Source organism: Impatiens glandulifera, chromosome 2 (genome assembly GCF_907164915.1).
Source record: "Impatiens glandulifera chromosome 2, dImpGla2.1, whole genome shotgun sequence".
NCBI lineage: Eukaryota > Viridiplantae > Streptophyta > Magnoliopsida > Ericales > Balsaminaceae > Impatiens > Impatiens glandulifera.
The window spans coordinates 8,041,817-8,059,136 of NC_061863.1; the positions used below are offsets into that span (position 1 = coordinate 8,041,817).

Here is a 17,320-nt window from a genome sequence, read left to right on the forward strand (position 1 = left end):
TTTATTTATTTTAAATTATAAAAATATTTTTATTTAATAAGAGTAATGATTTTTTATTATGAGAAGTTATTTATAGAAGTGAATCATCATATTTGTGAAAGAAACATAAATATCTCTTATAAAATTTTAAGAATTAATAAATTATTTTTAGTGGTATATATTTATTTTCTATTCCCTTTTTGAACATTATTTATTTGTGTCAATTAATATTCAAAGTGTGGACGAAAAAGATAAATATCATTTACAAAAGAAAAAACTTATTCAAACTGAATAACTTGAATTGAAAATAACTTGACAAATTTTAAAGTAAAAAAAAAAATCTATATTTATAATTTATGGTCACTTTGAACTTTTTTAATGTGAATTTTGTAGAATTTTATTTATTTAAAAAATTAAACTCTTTATCGATTTATTATCGTTTAATCAATAAAATACTAAAATACTTTTATTTTATCTTTATAAAATTTAAATCTTAAATATAAAATAACATTTAATAATTTAACAAAAAAAATAATAATTAAAAATATATTTTATTTTTAAACAAAAACCCAATAGAAATCCTCGATAACCAAAAAGGTATTAGCTCTATTAGGACTACAAATGAGTCAAGTTGCTCGTGAGCCGCTCGATCAAAACTCGACTTGAGTTTAACTTTGATCAAGTTCGAGTCGAATTCGAGTCGAACTTGAGCTCATATAATACTTGATCGATGGTTTGTCGAACATTTTTTAGCACGATAATAAATAATATATATATTTCTTTATTTTAATATTAAAAATTAAATTTTAAAATAAATATTAATTTTTGAACAATATTTGAAAATTTAATTTTAGTTCAAGTATAGTTGAGTCGAACTCGAGCTCAAATTTATAAACACATTCGAACTCGAACTTGTAGGTAAATAGTCGAGCCAAGCTCGAGCTCAAATTATAAACTCGTTCGAGTTCAAGCTTGTAGGTAAATAGTTGAGTCGAGCTCGATCTCAATTTTATAAACTCGTTCGAACTCGAGCTCAAGTTAATTTGAATCGTTTGCAGGTCTACCCCCAATCTATCATTTTCTTATTAATTAGAGATTTTTGATATTGATTTGTTTTTAAAATTTTATTCATTTAATACTAAAATATTCTTTATTTAATATATTATCTCTAATATCCTAATTAAATAATAAAATGATCATTACATTTTAAAAAACTAATTTTTAAAATTAAATAAATAAAACTCTAAGAATCCTATGTCTCATTTTCACTAAAATAAAAAACTGTTAATAAAAATTCAAAATAACGGGAACCCAAATGATAACGTCTCTTGAGATTCCCCGTCTGTCTTGCTTGCTTTATAAAAAGAAAGAACCGCCATTCTTTTGCCACTTGCGGATCATCAAAAGGCGATTCCTGTTTCTGATTCCCCCATTAAAGCTCATTTTCTTTTCACTTCTTCCAAATCTATCTATCTATCTATCTATCTGGTTCAATCTTCTTCTTCTTTCCATATATAATGGGTTTGTTATTATTATTAATATCGATGATGATGATGATTAGTTTTGTGAACGGAGGAGCAGGAGGGATTGGTGCGAATTGGGGAACTCAGGCAAGTCATCCTCTGCCGGCGACGATGATAGTGAAACTGTTGAAAGATAATGGGATAAAGAAAGTGAAGGTTTTTGATGCAGACTGGGGAACTCTGAATGCTTTAAGTGGATCGGAGATTGAAGTTATGGCCGGAATTCCTAATGATATGTTGAGTCTTCTCGCCGGAAATGCTACCGCCGCTCAACTTTGGGTTGATACTAATGTCTCTTTTCATATCACCACCAATGATGTCAAAATCAGGTTTTACTTTTACTCTCTCTCTCTCTCTCTCTTAATAAATTAAAAATAAAACATTGAAATTTATTTATTTCAATCATACTTATGATAAAATAAGATAAATTTTATTGGGCATGTATTATTTAAATTTATAAATACATATATATATCTAGATATCATATAATATCATGATAAAATATTTAAGTGGTTTCAATTCTAATTAAAAATATATATATATATATATATATATATATTATAAAATTGATTATTGATTTATTTTAAAATAGGTTGATAGAGTGGAAATGTATTTTTATTTTTATATTTTAGAAAGATTTAAATGATATTAATATATAATATAATATATATTTAAATTAAAATATTTTGATTAATGAAATACATGATATTAGAAAATGAATAAAATGATATTTAATTGTAATATAATATTTTTTAATAAACTAAGTTAATAATAATAATGGATAGTCATTCTAGGCTAGGCTAGCATATATAAATTTGCATAAAAAAATATTAAGTTATAACACTATGTTTTAGTGTTTTTATTTTTTGGTTAATATTTTAATAACTCTCTAATAAGATTGTGAATTTGTTTATGGTTAAATTATACTTATTTTTTTTATCTTCTAAACATGAATGATGACATTTGATTTATTTTATTTGTTAATTACTTATTCAATTAAACTATTAATTACAATAGTAGTTTGGTCATTTGTTTTCTCAAATAACTTATTTTCTATCTATTTTTTCAAATCATCTAAACATTTTTTTTTTCATTCAAGGAGATAATAAGGTTCCAATAAGATATTTGGCTACAATTGAGCTAGCCTAATGAATTTTAAGAGGATTTTAATCTAATAATAAATAGGATTATGCAAATGAATATTATAATTAAAATGGAGATATAAATGTGATTTTGTAATACAAATTAATTTCTCACCTATCTTATGAAGCTAATTTGTATTTTTTTTTCTTTAAGATATGTTGCAGTTGGAAATGAGCCATTCTTGTCAACTTATAACGGTACATACCTTACTACAACTTTACCCGCTCTTCAAAACATTCAAACCGCCTTAATAAAATCAGGATTTGGAAACTTAGTAAAAGTAACGGTTCCTTTAAACGCCGACGTTTACGAATCGTCGACGTCTCTCCCTTCCACGGGTGATTTTCGAGCCGATATACACGATCTCATGATACAAATCCTCGAGTTTCTTAAAGAAAACAATTCCCCATTTACGGTTAACATTTATCCTTTCATTAGTCTTTATAAGGACCCGAATTTCCCACTCGATTACGCATTCTTCAACGGATACTCCTCTCCAATAAATGACAATGGGAGAATTTATCAAAATGTTTTCGACGCAAATCTCGACACCCTTTTCTGGGCTTTACAAAAGAATGGGTACGAAACAATGTCGGTTATCGTGGGGGAAGTTGGTTGGCCAACTGACGGGGATGGATACGCGAATCCGAATTATGCTCAGAAATTCAACCAGGGTTTGATTTCTCATATTGGAGTTGGAACTCCTTTGAGGCCTGGCCCGATTGAGGCGTATTTGTTTAGTTTAATCGATGAAGATGCGAAGAGTATTCAACCGGGGAATTTTGAACGACATTGGGGAATGTTTAATTACGACGGGACACCGAAATACCATCTTAATCTAATGGGGTCTAACGACGGTGAATTGGTTGGAGCAAGTGGGGTTCATTATTTGGCGAAGAAATGGTGTGTTTTATCGAGTTCGGTTAGACTTGATGATGATTCGCAATTTGGTGATAGTTTGAGTTATGCATGTAGTCATGCAGATTGCACGAGCCTCGGTTATGGGACGTCGTGTGGGGGCCTTGACGCGAGAGGGAATATTTCGTACGCGTTTAATAGTTATTATCAACAAAATGACCAAGTTGGGATAGCGTGCCGGTTTCCTAATCTATCGGTTGTTACGACAGTTGATCCGTCGGTTGGGAGTTGTAAATTTAAGGTTATGGTTCGAACTACGGTTAACCTTGGAAGGGGAAGATCTTTAGAAGGACCCGGGTTTTTTATGATTTTGTGGGTTCTTTTGGTGTTTCACATATGCTTCTAATGTTTTTTTTTTACATTAGAATATGGATGAGTGGTTTAGAGAGGATTTTAAAAAATTTGTCATGAAAAAATGTTACAAATTTCAGTACATTATGGTTTTATCATCGGAGTTAATTCGGATGAAATTTTGTTTAGAAATAATGTATCTGAAATTTTCATTCCCTAATATTATATCTTCATGTCTCTTATTTTCATTTATTGAGTGAATGTTCAATAAGAATTCAGTTTAAAATTTCGATTTTTTTTTAATTTAAATATTTTAGTGTTATGAAATTTTTATATTTAGGGTAACTAATATCACTTTCACTTACATAACTCTAAGTGATATTATTTGCAAATTGCAGCATTCTGACATCATTATATGTTCAAATAGTTCAAACCAAATTTATACATACTACAAATACATTTAAAAGGAATTACAACTATGTTGTATCGGCTAACTTTCCGAAAAATAAAGTCAAGTAAGAAACCTGTGAAGAAAGATAATAAGTTTCAAAGGATTTTATACATGTTTGATAAAACTAGAAATTAAATGTTAAAAAAAATTCAATACAAAATATATTAAGAAAACAAATTTAAATCCAATTCTAAGTATAAAATTCAACAAAATAATGTATATATTCAACTAGTCAACTTGTTTATGAAAATTGATTTTCAACCCTACTTAATTAATTCTATAAACAAACAAACTTAATTAAAAAACATTAATCTTAAAATCAAATAATAAATCATGATATAAACACCTATATTAAAATGTGTATAATGATACAAGAGTTTTATATAATAAAAACAAATATATTATACTCAGATATCTTAAATGAATTATTTAAATAATTGAACTAAACAAATTCACAATATGTATCTTACTCATATCTTACTATTTCTTCGTAATTGTCCACTCATAATAGAATGTTCGCCCTGTTTCAATGACTGAAAAAGACCATCAATACAACTTTGAGTGCGATATATTCCAAAACCAAGTTGTCCCCAATCCACCGATAGAAAAGAAAGAGATAGTGCCCTACAGTACGCAATGATCAAGCTAAACCAATGAAAGTATACCAAGGATTTTATTAGTTAGACAAGCGCCTCTATTACAGAAATAAAAACAATAGTGCCCTACAGTTGAAGAACATCCTTTAAAATTAATTCTATATCTTACTCAATTCTATAAGCAATCAAAATTAATTAAAAATATTAATCATCTTAAAATCAATAATAACACCTATATTAAAATGTGTATAATGATACAATGCTTTTCTATAATAAAAACCAATATATTATAATCGGATATCATATATGAACTATTTAAATAATCGTACTAAACAAATTCGCACTCCAAAACAAAGATATGCCCAGTTCTAGTATCTTACTATTTCTTCAGAATTGTGCGCTCATAATACGATGGACGCGCTGCTTCAATGACTAAATATGAAAGACGACCAGCTATACAACTTTGAGTGTCATATCTTTTCAAAACCAAATTGTCCCCCAATTTACGATAGAGAAGAAAGAGATAAGAAATGACCAGACTAGACCAATGAAAGTGGACAAGCGCGCCTATTACCACGCCTCTATTACAAAAAATAAAAAAAAACGATAGTGCCTTATGAAAGAAAAACATCCTTTAAAATTAATTCTATAACTTACTCAATTCTATAAGCAAATAAACTTAATTAAAAACATTAATCATCTTAAAATCAAATAATAAGTCATGATATACACGCATATTAAAATGTGTATAATGGTACAAGGGTTTTATATAATAAAAAGCAATATATTATAATCGGATATATCATATATAAACTATTTAAACAATTTAATTATAAATTTGACCGATATACCCAATTCTAATATCTAAAAAATTATTGAAGGTAAAAGATTGAATAGACCAAATATCTAATACGTTTAATTAGTCGGATATTGTTAGACTCTAGATGATAGAGTATAATCAACTTAGTAACTGAATTTAAATACAATCCCATATGCAATCACATATGTGTAGCAAAAATAATTGGGCAGTTAATAGAATAAAATGAAAATAATTTAAATTCAATAATAAATATTAAAATTTAATACCTTTATTTATATTAATCTTCTTATAACCTTAGGCTGAGAACAAGCAGTTAATCCTACATCCCGCTAAAGATGGATATTCCTCAAATTATTGAGAGAATTAATGAATAAAAATATCTGCTAAATTTGGGGAAGCAAAGATTAGATTTGATCTCCCATTTCCTCCTCACAAAGGGTTTAAACAAAACAAACAAAATGAAAGAAAACAGCTTCCATAGCTTAACTTTCTTTCATTTCTTGTTATCATGAGAAATGAACCATTTCTAATCAAACAATTTATCTAAAACATCGTTAAGTTATTAGGAAAATGAGGAACAATCGAAGCAACGTGGGAGATGGGACGAAAGATATGAGTACTAAGTTAGTGGCAGTCGCCATTGACAAGGATAAAGGCAGCCAAGTTGCTCTCAAATGGACCACGGATAATTTGGTTAACAAAGGCCAAACTGTTGTTCTAATTCATGTTAATGTTAAACCATCAGGAACCTCTTTCCATTCTTCTCCATCTATTGCCACACCAAGTACGAACAAGACGAACCTAGTTTAGTTTCTCCGTGAATTAAACTAATTTGATCTCTACTGGCAGGAATTCCAGAAGAAAGCTTGTCATCTCATTCCGAAACAGATTCAACAATGAAGGAGTTGTTTCTCCCTTTTCGTTGTTTTTGCACCAGAAAAGATGTAAGCTGAAATAACTGCGATTACCATTCTGTCCACAATATCCATGCATTCATGTTTTGTAATTGTGTAGTTAAAATGCTTTGAAGTCGTGTTGCACGACCAAGACATTGTAAAAGCATTGACGGAATATGTTACCCAATCTGGGATAGAAATTTTGGTCCTCGGTTCCACCACAAAAAATGGACTTCTCAGGTAATGTTAGCGGGAAATCATTTGAGCTATTTGAAAAACATCTTGTTTGATGAAAAAGTAGTAACACGATAACAGGTTCAAAGTAACAGATATTCCAACTACAGTCTCAAAAGGCGTGGCCGATTTCTGCACCGTCTACATTATCTCCAAAGGGAAGATTTCATTAACAAGAGCAGCCACTCGTCCAGCACCTTCTGTTTCTCAACTCCGCAACCAAATTTTATACCAAAGCAACCCATCATTTCAGTCAAATTCTTCATCCGTAGCTGGTGCCTTTAAAGGTTCGGTTCAGTTGTTCTGTTGTTGAGTTTTTCTTCAATCTAAACTCGACTCAATCTCTTCAGGAATTCCGAGATCGCAGACCGAACATGTAACAGCCAGCATGTTGCATGATCTAGACAATATGAGGTATTCAAAACCAAATCCAATGCAAAACAAAAATGAAAAAAATTATTTAGTCTAATAAGATGGTTCGATCATTTTCATAGGTCTCCTTTTACTCATCGAAAAGGTTTGAATGGAATGGCGTATCCAGAGCTTCCTCCTCCGGACAATGACATATCCTTTGTAAGCTCGGGCAGGCCGAGCGTTGATAATCTGTTTCCTTCGTTTTACGATAGCATGGATTCTAGTCGCACACCTCCATTTCGGTCAAGTATATCAGATGCTGATAGAGACAGCTTTGAGTATAACAGCATCTATGGAGGACGAAAGTCAATTGAGGCCATGACTCCCAACAGGTTCTCGCTATGTTCCGATGACAGTGATAGATCATGTTCTACCCAATCAATGGTAAAATTGTGCTTATTTGAAAATTAATATTATAAAATCGTCAAAGTTTGATATCAGTTTTTGGGATTTCACCCAATTTTTTAAATATTCTCTTCTTATCACATCACTATCCTTTTAATTATCAAATTACTCATTTCATAAACTAAAATACTCTTACACCCAAATAACCTATCTTTTTATCAACCAAGGTTTTTTTGGACAAAATTCCAAAAACCCTACAAAAACCAAGATTAAACAAACTCTTGAACCTAATTCAACTATTTAATGAACTACACTAAAGTAATTTTTGTTGCTATTGTTACTAAAAAGATAAAATGAATATATTTAAATAAATAAAATCGTTTAGGGTACCAGAATCCTCTACTTGTATACAAATTATATAACAAATATACTCAATTTGCATCAAATAGCTTGTTTTGCTTTCTCAAGATGATGTAAGCTCTATCCATACAATTACAGAGAATATGAAAAGTAATTTGAGCAATTTTAAAAAGTTCAGTAAGCAAAACGATCTAGTGATGAAATTTGAAGAAAGAAAATGCAACATGAATAAAAGAAATAATAACAAAACACCCAAATAAAATAATGCCTAATCTGCAAGATTTTTTTAAGTATAGAATGTTTACCAGGATGAAGTCGAACTAGAAATGAGGCGGTTGAAGCAAGAACTCAAGCAAACAATGGACATGTATAGCTCAGCCTGCAAAGAAGCACTCACAGCAAAACAAAAGGTATAATAAAAAGAAAAACCATGTTATATACTATGAACTTCGAAATTTCATGCAAATGCGGCTTATTTTGCAGACAAAGGAACTCCAGCGATGGAAGTTGGAAGAAGAAATGAAGTTGGAAGAGGCAAAAATAGCAGAGGGAGCAGCATTGGCATTGGTTGAAAGAGAAAGAGCAAAGTCTAGAGCAGCCATGGAACATGCAGAAGCTGCTCAGAGGATAGCAGCATTGGAATCACAGAAAAGAATAAGTGTGGAAATGAAAGCACTCAAGGAAGCAGAAGAAAGGAACAAAGTAATGAGTAAGTTAGCACAAACCGATGTACGTTACAGGAGGTACTCTATCGAGGAGATAGAATCCGCGACAAATTTCTTCTCCCAATCGTTGAAAATCGGTGAAGGCGGTTATGGCCCGGTTTACAAGTGTTTCCTAGATCATACACCCACTGCAGTTAAGGTTCTCCGGCCTGATGCTGCACAAGGAAGATCACAGTTTCAACGTGAGGTAAAGTTTTAAACCACTTATCTATCGATCAACTAATCAAGTAAAATATTAAGAATTAGTTTGATGAAAGGTTATTCTTGCCTTTTTAATTTGAGTTATTAATCTCAAAAAAATCACTATCCAATACACCATTTAATCATCAATCACAACATTTGATCAAAATAACCTACATCAAACAAGATTATTTGAAAATATTCACTTAGTCATTCAAATATCCAAGATCAAACAAGGTCTTGAATTATTGTTGAGGTCATGCTAACCACCCCATGAATAAACAGGGTCGCAAATAAAAAGAAAAAAGTTCTAAAATACCTTTATTGACTTTTCATCTACAATTAAAAGGGCATATAGGACAATACACACACAAAGAAACCGGGTTTTTCGAATATTTTTTAAGAATCCCCACTTCAAACAAGCTCATAGTGGAATCAAGATACAACTAAAGAATTTGGTTACGAGACTGATGACAACAATTTGATGGATGCAGGTTGAAGTGCTTAGCTGCATAAGGCATCCAAACATGGTCCTACTACTAGGTGCTTGCCCGGAATATGGCTGTCTTGTTTACGAGTACATGTCTAATGGAAGCTTAGAAGACCGACTTCTACGTAAAGGAAACACCACATCTCTAACATGGCAACAAAGGTTTCGCATAGCGAGTGAAATCGCGGTAGGATTATTATTTCTCCACCAAACCAAACCGGAGCCAATTGTCCATCGTGATCTAAAACCCGGAAATATTTTACTAGATCACAACTTCGTGAGCAAGATTAGCGATGTCGGTTTGGCAAGACTAGTCCCTCCTTCAGTAGCAGACACCGTCACTCAATATAGAATGACGTCGACAGCCGGGACATTCTGTTATATAGATCCCGAGTATCAACAAACCGGAATGCTTGGTGTAAAATCCGATGTTTATTCGTTAGGAATCATGTTCCTTCAGATAATAACTGCCAGGTCTGAATTTTTTTTATGTTGTTTCATTTGGTAGTTTCATTATGTGTAATTAAAAGAGTCACTTTTTAAAAAAATAACCGCCAGGTCTCCAATGGGTTTGGCTCACCATGTTGAGAAATCGATCGAAAAGGGGACTTTCACTCAAATGTTGGACCCAACCGTGCCCAATTGGCCGGTTGAGGAGGCGCTTTCATTTGCGAAGTTGTCACTCAACTGTGTAGAGCTGCGAAGGAAAGATCGGCCTGACTTAGGCAAAGTTGTAATGCCAGAACTTCAGAGATTGCGAAAACTTGCTGCTGACCATACTGTGTCTTACTCACCATATGAAGGCTACAGTGGCTCATATAACCAAAGCCAAGTATCGTTAACAAGTGTAAGAGCAAAAACATCTTAATAACATTTTTTGTAAGTAATAATTTGTCTAACTAATCTTACATGATGTTTTGTGAAGGATGAAATGAGCTCATATGGTCGATCAGCTGGGTACGAGAGCTCGAGAAGCAATATCAGCATGGGTAACTAACTAACCAAGCCGAAGAGATACAAGAATGGTGGAGAATACCAAAATTGAATCGACAGTCAACACAACAAGAAAGATACATATTTTAGATGCTTCATTTTATTTCTCCAATACTATTTCATGTTAGGGATGATCAAAGCATCAGGGGTTGGTTCGGTTATTTGGCTAAATATAATATGAACTTAATAGATCAGTTTATTATCTATCAATACCCTATATTCGACCCCATCTGACAAATCAAATATAGAGTCCATTTGTCATTTTTGGATCTGACTATATATCCAAAATTTCGCATTTCACATGCTTGTGAATTAAGCAACTAATTAAACAAAGACAAGTAAGAAGACAGTAACTTGAGCAAACTTGATTTGTTAGAAAGATGGCTACGAAAATCAAGTCTATCAGTACCAGCAAATAGTAATAGATAATAACTGTTTAAATAAAGTTTTCTAATAGATAGATGTAAGAAAAGACAGTTGAAATGTTGAACAACTACAGGAGTCCACAATAACTCAAGTATAATACATACCCTAAATACTTTATTTATCAACATACGAATTTTCATATCTGAAACAAAAATAAATAAACAATAAGAACTAGATATATAACAAGTTAAATGTTTAGCTAAAAATATAAATCAACAAATGTTACTTACTTAAATAGTTTCAGGTTGATTTATTTCCTAAAAGAGGGGATTCCTTTCTCTCTTTCAATTCCCTTAATCTTCACTTCACCAAAACTTATTCCAGGCCTCAAGATCTTTATCCCCTTAAAGTAAAATGGTAATGCACAAACCGTGAGCTTACTATGTAAAAAAGAAAATCGATAAGAAACAAGACCTTTGGTGAAGATATCGTATAGAAGCATAAAGCTCTTAAACCATCCAAGCAATAATATATTTTGAATGCATAGATCAACTATCTTTCGAAATAATAGTTAGAAACAGGGTATCAACTGCATTTGAAAGTCACAAACCATATCAAAAGGCAAGCAAATGATTACTAATGAACCAAGGAAGCCCTTTTTGTGACTTCAAGTTAGCTTCAGAACTGAAGTATTCCCTTTTCAGGATGTAAACAGGCTAATAAGATCACTTTCTTAAGAAATGAATAACATAGTGACAACCAAAACACTAGTTTTTCTTTTCTTTTTGAATTTAGGAAGCTAGAACCCTAACCGTCATAGCCTCCACTTCAATATCTTAAATCAAATTCATACAGTTTCTAATCTCCTTATAATCAATCATCAGCTACAAATATTATTCCCGTTTCTAATGCAAGTTGAGGAAGTAAAATAATCGTATTTCTTCGATTCTAGAAAGTTAAATGGAATGATTGGGTTAATTTCATGAAGCAGAGCAATAACATAAAAGAATGAATAAACATACAACGTTTGCTAACGCTTCACAATAACACTCTTAACATTTCTGTCGGGCATGAAAACAAAACTAGGTTTTAGCAAATACTCGATCATGCAAGAAGAAAAACAGAAAGAGATGTTGAAGGATGAATTCAAGAAGACCTTAGAAAATAAAGGGAGCTGGTTTACCCAAAAAGTGACTGTCCAATTAGGACCAACCAATGGGCTGATAGGGTTTGGGCAGCACCGACCCGTTATCCTTCCACTGCAAAGAGAGGGAAGTAGTCGCTGCTCTGTGAAACCAGCCTGGCGCTGTGCCCTCCACTCTAAAGGAACACAGGCCTGAACCTTCGCCCAGACCCGTGGTCCTAACTCTTCGCTTGGAACGGGCGGGCCAGCATTAGCAACCCAGAACCCCACCCAATTGATTGAACCCATTATTCAGTCACATTATGGCCCCCGCTTGGGTTACAGGCCCATGCTACTGAGCCCAGCGAATATAAGTTGAATTGTAATTAATTATATTCATAACATTACCTTTTTAATCTAGCAATGTGGGAATAATGTGCTCCCTCCTCTCTTCTAGTACCCTGCTGATATGCTCATTTACCATACATATTTAGAAAGCACGAAATTCAGACAGGTAAGGCATCCACTCCCCCTTCCTCGTCGAGAATCCATTGCTTTTTGGTCTCAATATCCCAAAAAACACGGTATCCAAATGCGTCAACATATGCCTACAACCAAGTTTTGCACAGATGAACATAGGATATGTATCCTTATGGAGAAACAAACCTGTTCATTTTTTAAATTATGTGAAATTACTTTCATTTATCCAAAAAATCGTGAAAGTCGCATATCAGCATTGAAAACAAGCTAATAAAAACATTATAACACTATAAATTAGAAAAACATCAAAATGATGAACTAGCACTCAAAACTCTACAACAGAGTTGAGATTACACTGTGCTTGTTGGCCGATCATGTCTCCCATGGAATTAGAAAACCTGGTTATTGGTTGGTGTACTCTTCTCATGATCACATGACCTTACTAGCATAATTCAACCTACATAAATATTATATCCTTATTTTGCAATGCATAATATGTGAAAATAATGCATACATTATAGATGATCCAAAAGACAACAATGATGATAAATTCATGCCAACAGTACTTTAAATATCATTCTAAAACAAGTTCATCATCGAATCAGAAATCAACATGTCAACAATTACCAGCACTATCTGCAAAATAAAGTCTAATTTGTCTTACTGCTGCATTGCTGTCCATTATGAATATACAGCATTTGTTGTTCCCAACCAAAGGCAATGGAATCATTGGTCTGGCTTATTCAGCAAAGATAACCCATTCCTCCAAAACTATATTTTTTTAATGTAGGATGCTAACATGACCTCACATCATTCGACAAAATATTGGATTATTATCAATTCAAAACATTCTCATCTAAATCACAATCTAAAGAAAAGATAGGTATTAGACTATTAGTAAACGCTAATCTTGTTGAAAAATCGCAATGGGAATAGGGGCCTTAGAAAAAAAAAGGTAACTAGCACTGTTTATTTACAAGGAAATAGAGTAATAAATCAATGAACAAGTAATAAAAAGTAACTAGCAATGGGAATAGGAGCTTAGAAAAAGTGGTTATCAATTTAGATCCACTAGATATCAATTATATCCATGAGATTTCCTTTCTAATCTAGCAATGTGAGATTTCTAGCACCTTTCCTACTAATATCATTCAACAAAGCTTATGCTCTGCTTTTTATCTTTCATTACAGTATCACACTTCTTTCTTCTAAATGGAGCCAAACCTATACTCTATGCTGAGAGTGACAAACAAAGTATTTGAATCTAATAGTCATTTAATTTGGATGCAGCATAAGACCAACATTCCACTATTAATCAGAAAAAAACTACTATTCTCTTACACAGTTATAGTTTGCATAAGGGGTCAGCAAAATGTCAATATATTTAAATTACTTATTAAAAACAGACAATATATTCAAATTACTTATTAGAGAGCGAAACGTTAAATCCTTCAAGAACAGTGACCTAACCAAAACGCTTGGTGAACAATTAGAAACCTACCAAATCATCCAGTCATTTTAATAACCCAACTTTGGGTACATGCATTGAGGCATGATACTAATCCCAGCACTCAAAATTTAGTTTTTTAATAGATAAATAAATATAAGGGTTGCATATCAGTTGATGCATTGTTCTTTTCCGACATTCATTCAATTCTTCTTCCATTCATGCCTTCTGGTTCTCAGAACAAGCAACACCAAAATTACATGGGACGTATTATATATTTATTCTAATTTTGGTGTTTTCTCAATGACAAAATGTTCTTCTTCAGTATTAACGATTAAATCAGTATGTGTGACTTCCCTTGGCATGCACAATTACTACACAAACAAATTAAGCAAGAGAAGAGATATACAAACCTGTTAGAACTCAAAAAATCAAATAACACATGGAAAAATAATAAAAAGTGACTGTCCAATTAGGACCAACCAATGGGCTGATAGGGCTTGGGCAGCACCGGCCCGTTATCCTTCCACTGCAAAGAGAGGGAAGTAGTAGCAACCCCGAACCCCACCCAATTGATTGAACCCATTATTCAGTCACATTATAGCCCCCGCTTGGGTTACAGGCCCATGCTACTGAGCCCCGCGATTATAAGTTGAATTCTAATCAATTAAATTCATAACATTACCTTTCTAATCTTGCAATGTGGGAATAATGTCTTCCCTCCTTCCTACTTGTTGTACCCTGCTGATTTGCTCATTTACCAATTACCATACATATCTAGAAAACATGAAATTCAGACAGGTAAGGCATCCACTCCACTCCCCCTATTTTCATCCAGCATCTATATCCAAATTTGCTAATCTTAAAAAAAAAATGAACAAAGTTAAAAGATCCTTGGAAAGAAAAGATATGTATTCTTAAACGCTAATCTTCGATGAAACCCATGGTTATGGTTTGGACAATCCGTAGTGTAGGAGTCAGCAAATAAGAAAACATAGACTATCAATTGAATCAGAATAGCTCACCCAAAAGAAGGACATTCTTTTGTACAAAATCCAAAATGAGAGACTGTAATAGATAAAAATTGTTGGGATTGAAAACAGATAAAAATTGTATCTCTGTAATTACTTGAGAATTTTGTGACAATTATTAACACAAACAAAGGGAGAGAAGTTTATGATAATAAATGTTTGCAAGACTATGTATGGAAATTATGATTGCGAGCTAACCATCTGGATTTATTCCATGATTGGAGAGTCGGAACTTGTACAGTCACTATCTCCATCTGCCACAGTTTTGTCATCATCCAATAAAAGTATCTACAAAGTAGTAAGGAAGAAAAAACAAAATTTCATCTCCAAATTATTCGAACACGCTACGATAAACCCTAAGCAACCTAAGTAATGGCACCAAAACTAAGAATCTCCATTCAAGCTCACAGAATAACAACTAAACTTCCTTTTTTTTTTGTCGATTCTATGCCTCGGCGGAGGATGATTGTCATCGCCCCGACGAATGCAATGACAGACCATGACCGTTGCTTCCCTCGCCGTCATCGGACTAGGGAACATGGATACACTGCTCCGAACGACGGTTCAAACCGCTGGGGAGGAACAACCAACTAGAACAGGAAGAAGTTCGCCCTAAACTCTAGACTAGAATAGACCCCGCTTCCCGTTGCCCCCTGCAACCTCTATCTCTCTCTCCCTCTCATTGATTTAGAAATACAAGGAAAAAGGAATAGGAGGAGTCGTAGCTTCAAGTTCTTCAAGTAGAATTCATTCATTCATTTTGGGCGGTTATATATGATTGCTCAAACTAAAATTTTATGTACTATTTGGAAATATTTATATTATTAAATTTTTTAATATATAATTAAAAAATTCATAACATTATTTAATCTAAATTAAACACAATATCAAAAATTTAAGTAAATTAAAAAAAAAAATTGAACTTAGTGTTTCTGTCGGTCATAGTGTTCATTAGTGTTTTTGCCCTTAGCTATCTTGTTTAGCTGGACCGATGATTGTTAGTTGGACCTCCTCAGTCCTAGGTTAGACATCTGAGTCCTCAAAAACATCAATGTGCAGGTTTTTAATTTTTGTTTTTAGCTTGGATTGTTTGATCCAAGAGCTTGAGTAACTTCACAAAACTCCCAAGAATTCATCATCTCAAGGTATCAATCAACCTCGATGATGATCAAATCGTTCAAAACAGTTTGTGATCAAAATTTGGGTTTTTGATTTTAAAGTTGTTTTGAGGAGAAATGAGTTATCCAACAGCTTCATTATATCTTATATACTTTATTGGTACCAAATCAAGAATACTACATGTTCGTTTTGACCAAATCAAGAATACTACATGTTCGTTTTGACCAAATCAAGAACTCAATAGTTTCAATTATTTTGAAATTTTTGATTATAGTGAGTTAAACTACCGTGATAACCAACTACACCACGGAATAATGTTGTGATTTTTTAATTTATTAGACAAAATCAGACATTAATGTATTATCAAAAATTTTAAAAAACTAATTTTTAAGAACGTGAACCGAACTAATGTAAAAAAAATGGCTTCCCCAGACTCAAATCAGAGACTTTTAGTTTGTTAAACTAACGTGATAAACAACTACACCATGAAATCATGTTGGAATTTTTAAATTTATTAGACAAAATCTATTGAAATCCATATCTATTAATGTAGTATTAATGTAGTATCGTAAATTTAATAAACCGATTTTTGATGAATTTAAACCGAACTAATGTAATAAAAAAATATAAAATGGTTTCGCCCGAACTCAAACTTGTTAGATTGACGTGATAACAAACTACACCACAAATCATTTTGTGATCTTTTAATTTATTACACAAAATCTATTGAAACCCATAGCCATTAATGTATCATCAAAAGTTTAATAAACTGATTTTTATGAAATTGAACCGAACTAATGTAATAAAAACTATAAAATGGCTTCGCCCGGACTCAAACCGGAGACCTTCAGTGTGTTAGACTGACGTGATAACCAACTACACTACAAAACCATATGCGATTTTTTAATTTACTAGATAAAATCTATTAAACCCAAAGCCATTAATGTAGTATCGAAAATTTAATAAACTAATTTCTTATAAGCTTGAACCGAACTAATGTAATAAATAAATATAAAATGGCTTTGCCCAGACTCCTTCAGTGTGTTAGACTGATATGATAACCAACTACACAACAAAACCATGATGTAATTTTTTAATTTATTAGATAAAATCTATTGAAACCCATAGCCATTAATGTATTATCGAAAATTCAATGAACTGATTTTTATGAACTTGAACCGAAATAATGTAAATAAAAAAAAATAGCTTCGCCCGGACTCAAATTGGAGACCTTCAGTATGATAGACTGATATAATAACCAGCTACAACACGAAATCATGTTGTAATTTTTTAATTTATTAGACAAAATCTATTAAAACCCATAGCCATTATTGTATTATAAAAAAATTAATAAACTGTTTTTTATGAACTTGAACCGAACTAATGTAATAAAAAA

The 17,320-nt window shown here is 32.3% G+C and overlaps 2 protein-coding genes and 1 non-coding gene across 3 annotated transcripts; 2 read left to right on the top strand and 1 right to left on the bottom strand.

Annotated features, from left to right (window-relative positions):
* Positions 1 to 1,496: 1,496 nt before the first annotated feature.
* On the top strand, positions 1,497 to 4,053 carry LOC124926792 (glucan endo-1,3-beta-glucosidase 6-like). Its single transcript, XM_047467090.1, has 2 exons — positions 1,497 to 1,831; positions 2,799 to 4,053. The coding sequence occupies exons 1-2, from the start codon at positions 1,497 to 1,499 to the stop codon at positions 3,907 to 3,909; spliced, it is 1,446 nt and encodes a 481-aa protein (XP_047323046.1). The 3' UTR covers positions 3,910 to 4,053.
* Positions 4,054 to 6,291: 2,238 nt separating this feature from the next.
* On the top strand, positions 6,292 to 10,362 carry LOC124924278 (U-box domain-containing protein 52-like). Its single transcript, XM_047464337.1, has 11 exons — positions 6,292 to 6,505; positions 6,571 to 6,665; positions 6,736 to 6,857; positions 6,933 to 7,138; positions 7,202 to 7,265; positions 7,346 to 7,649; positions 8,279 to 8,380; positions 8,454 to 8,882; positions 9,370 to 9,839; positions 9,924 to 10,212; positions 10,291 to 10,362. The coding sequence occupies exons 1-11, from the start codon at positions 6,292 to 6,294 to the stop codon at positions 10,360 to 10,362; spliced, it is 2,367 nt and encodes a 788-aa protein (XP_047320293.1).
* Positions 10,363 to 16,741: 6,379 nt separating this feature from the next.
* Positions 16,742 to 16,815, bottom strand: TRNAV-AAC. Its single transcript has one exon. It is a non-coding gene; the product is annotated as a tRNA-Val (tRNA).
* Between the last annotated feature and the right edge of the window lie 505 nt (positions 16,816 to 17,320).

What these genes read in the sequence shown, in the direction of transcription:
- LOC124926792 (XM_047467090.1), top strand. Translation starts at nt 1,497, where the DNA reads ATGGGTTTGTTATTATTATTAATATCGATGATGATGATGATTAGTTTT. An exon ending in ACCAATGATGTCAAAATCAG is followed by an intron (nt 1,832 to 2,798) that starts GTTTTACTTTTA and finishes TTTTTCTTTAAG; the next exon opens with ATATGTTGCAGTTGGAAATG.
- LOC124924278 (XM_047464337.1), top strand. Translation starts at nt 6,292, where the DNA reads ATGAGGAACAATCGAAGCAACGTGGGAGATGGGACGAAAGATATGAGT. An exon ending in TCCATCTATTGCCACACCAA is followed by an intron (nt 6,506 to 6,570) that starts GTACGAACAAGA and finishes CTCTACTGGCAG; the next exon opens with GAATTCCAGAAGAAAGCTTG. An exon ending in CACTCACAGCAAAACAAAAG is followed by an intron (nt 8,381 to 8,453) that starts GTATAATAAAAA and finishes CTTATTTTGCAG; the next exon opens with ACAAAGGAACTCCAGCGATG.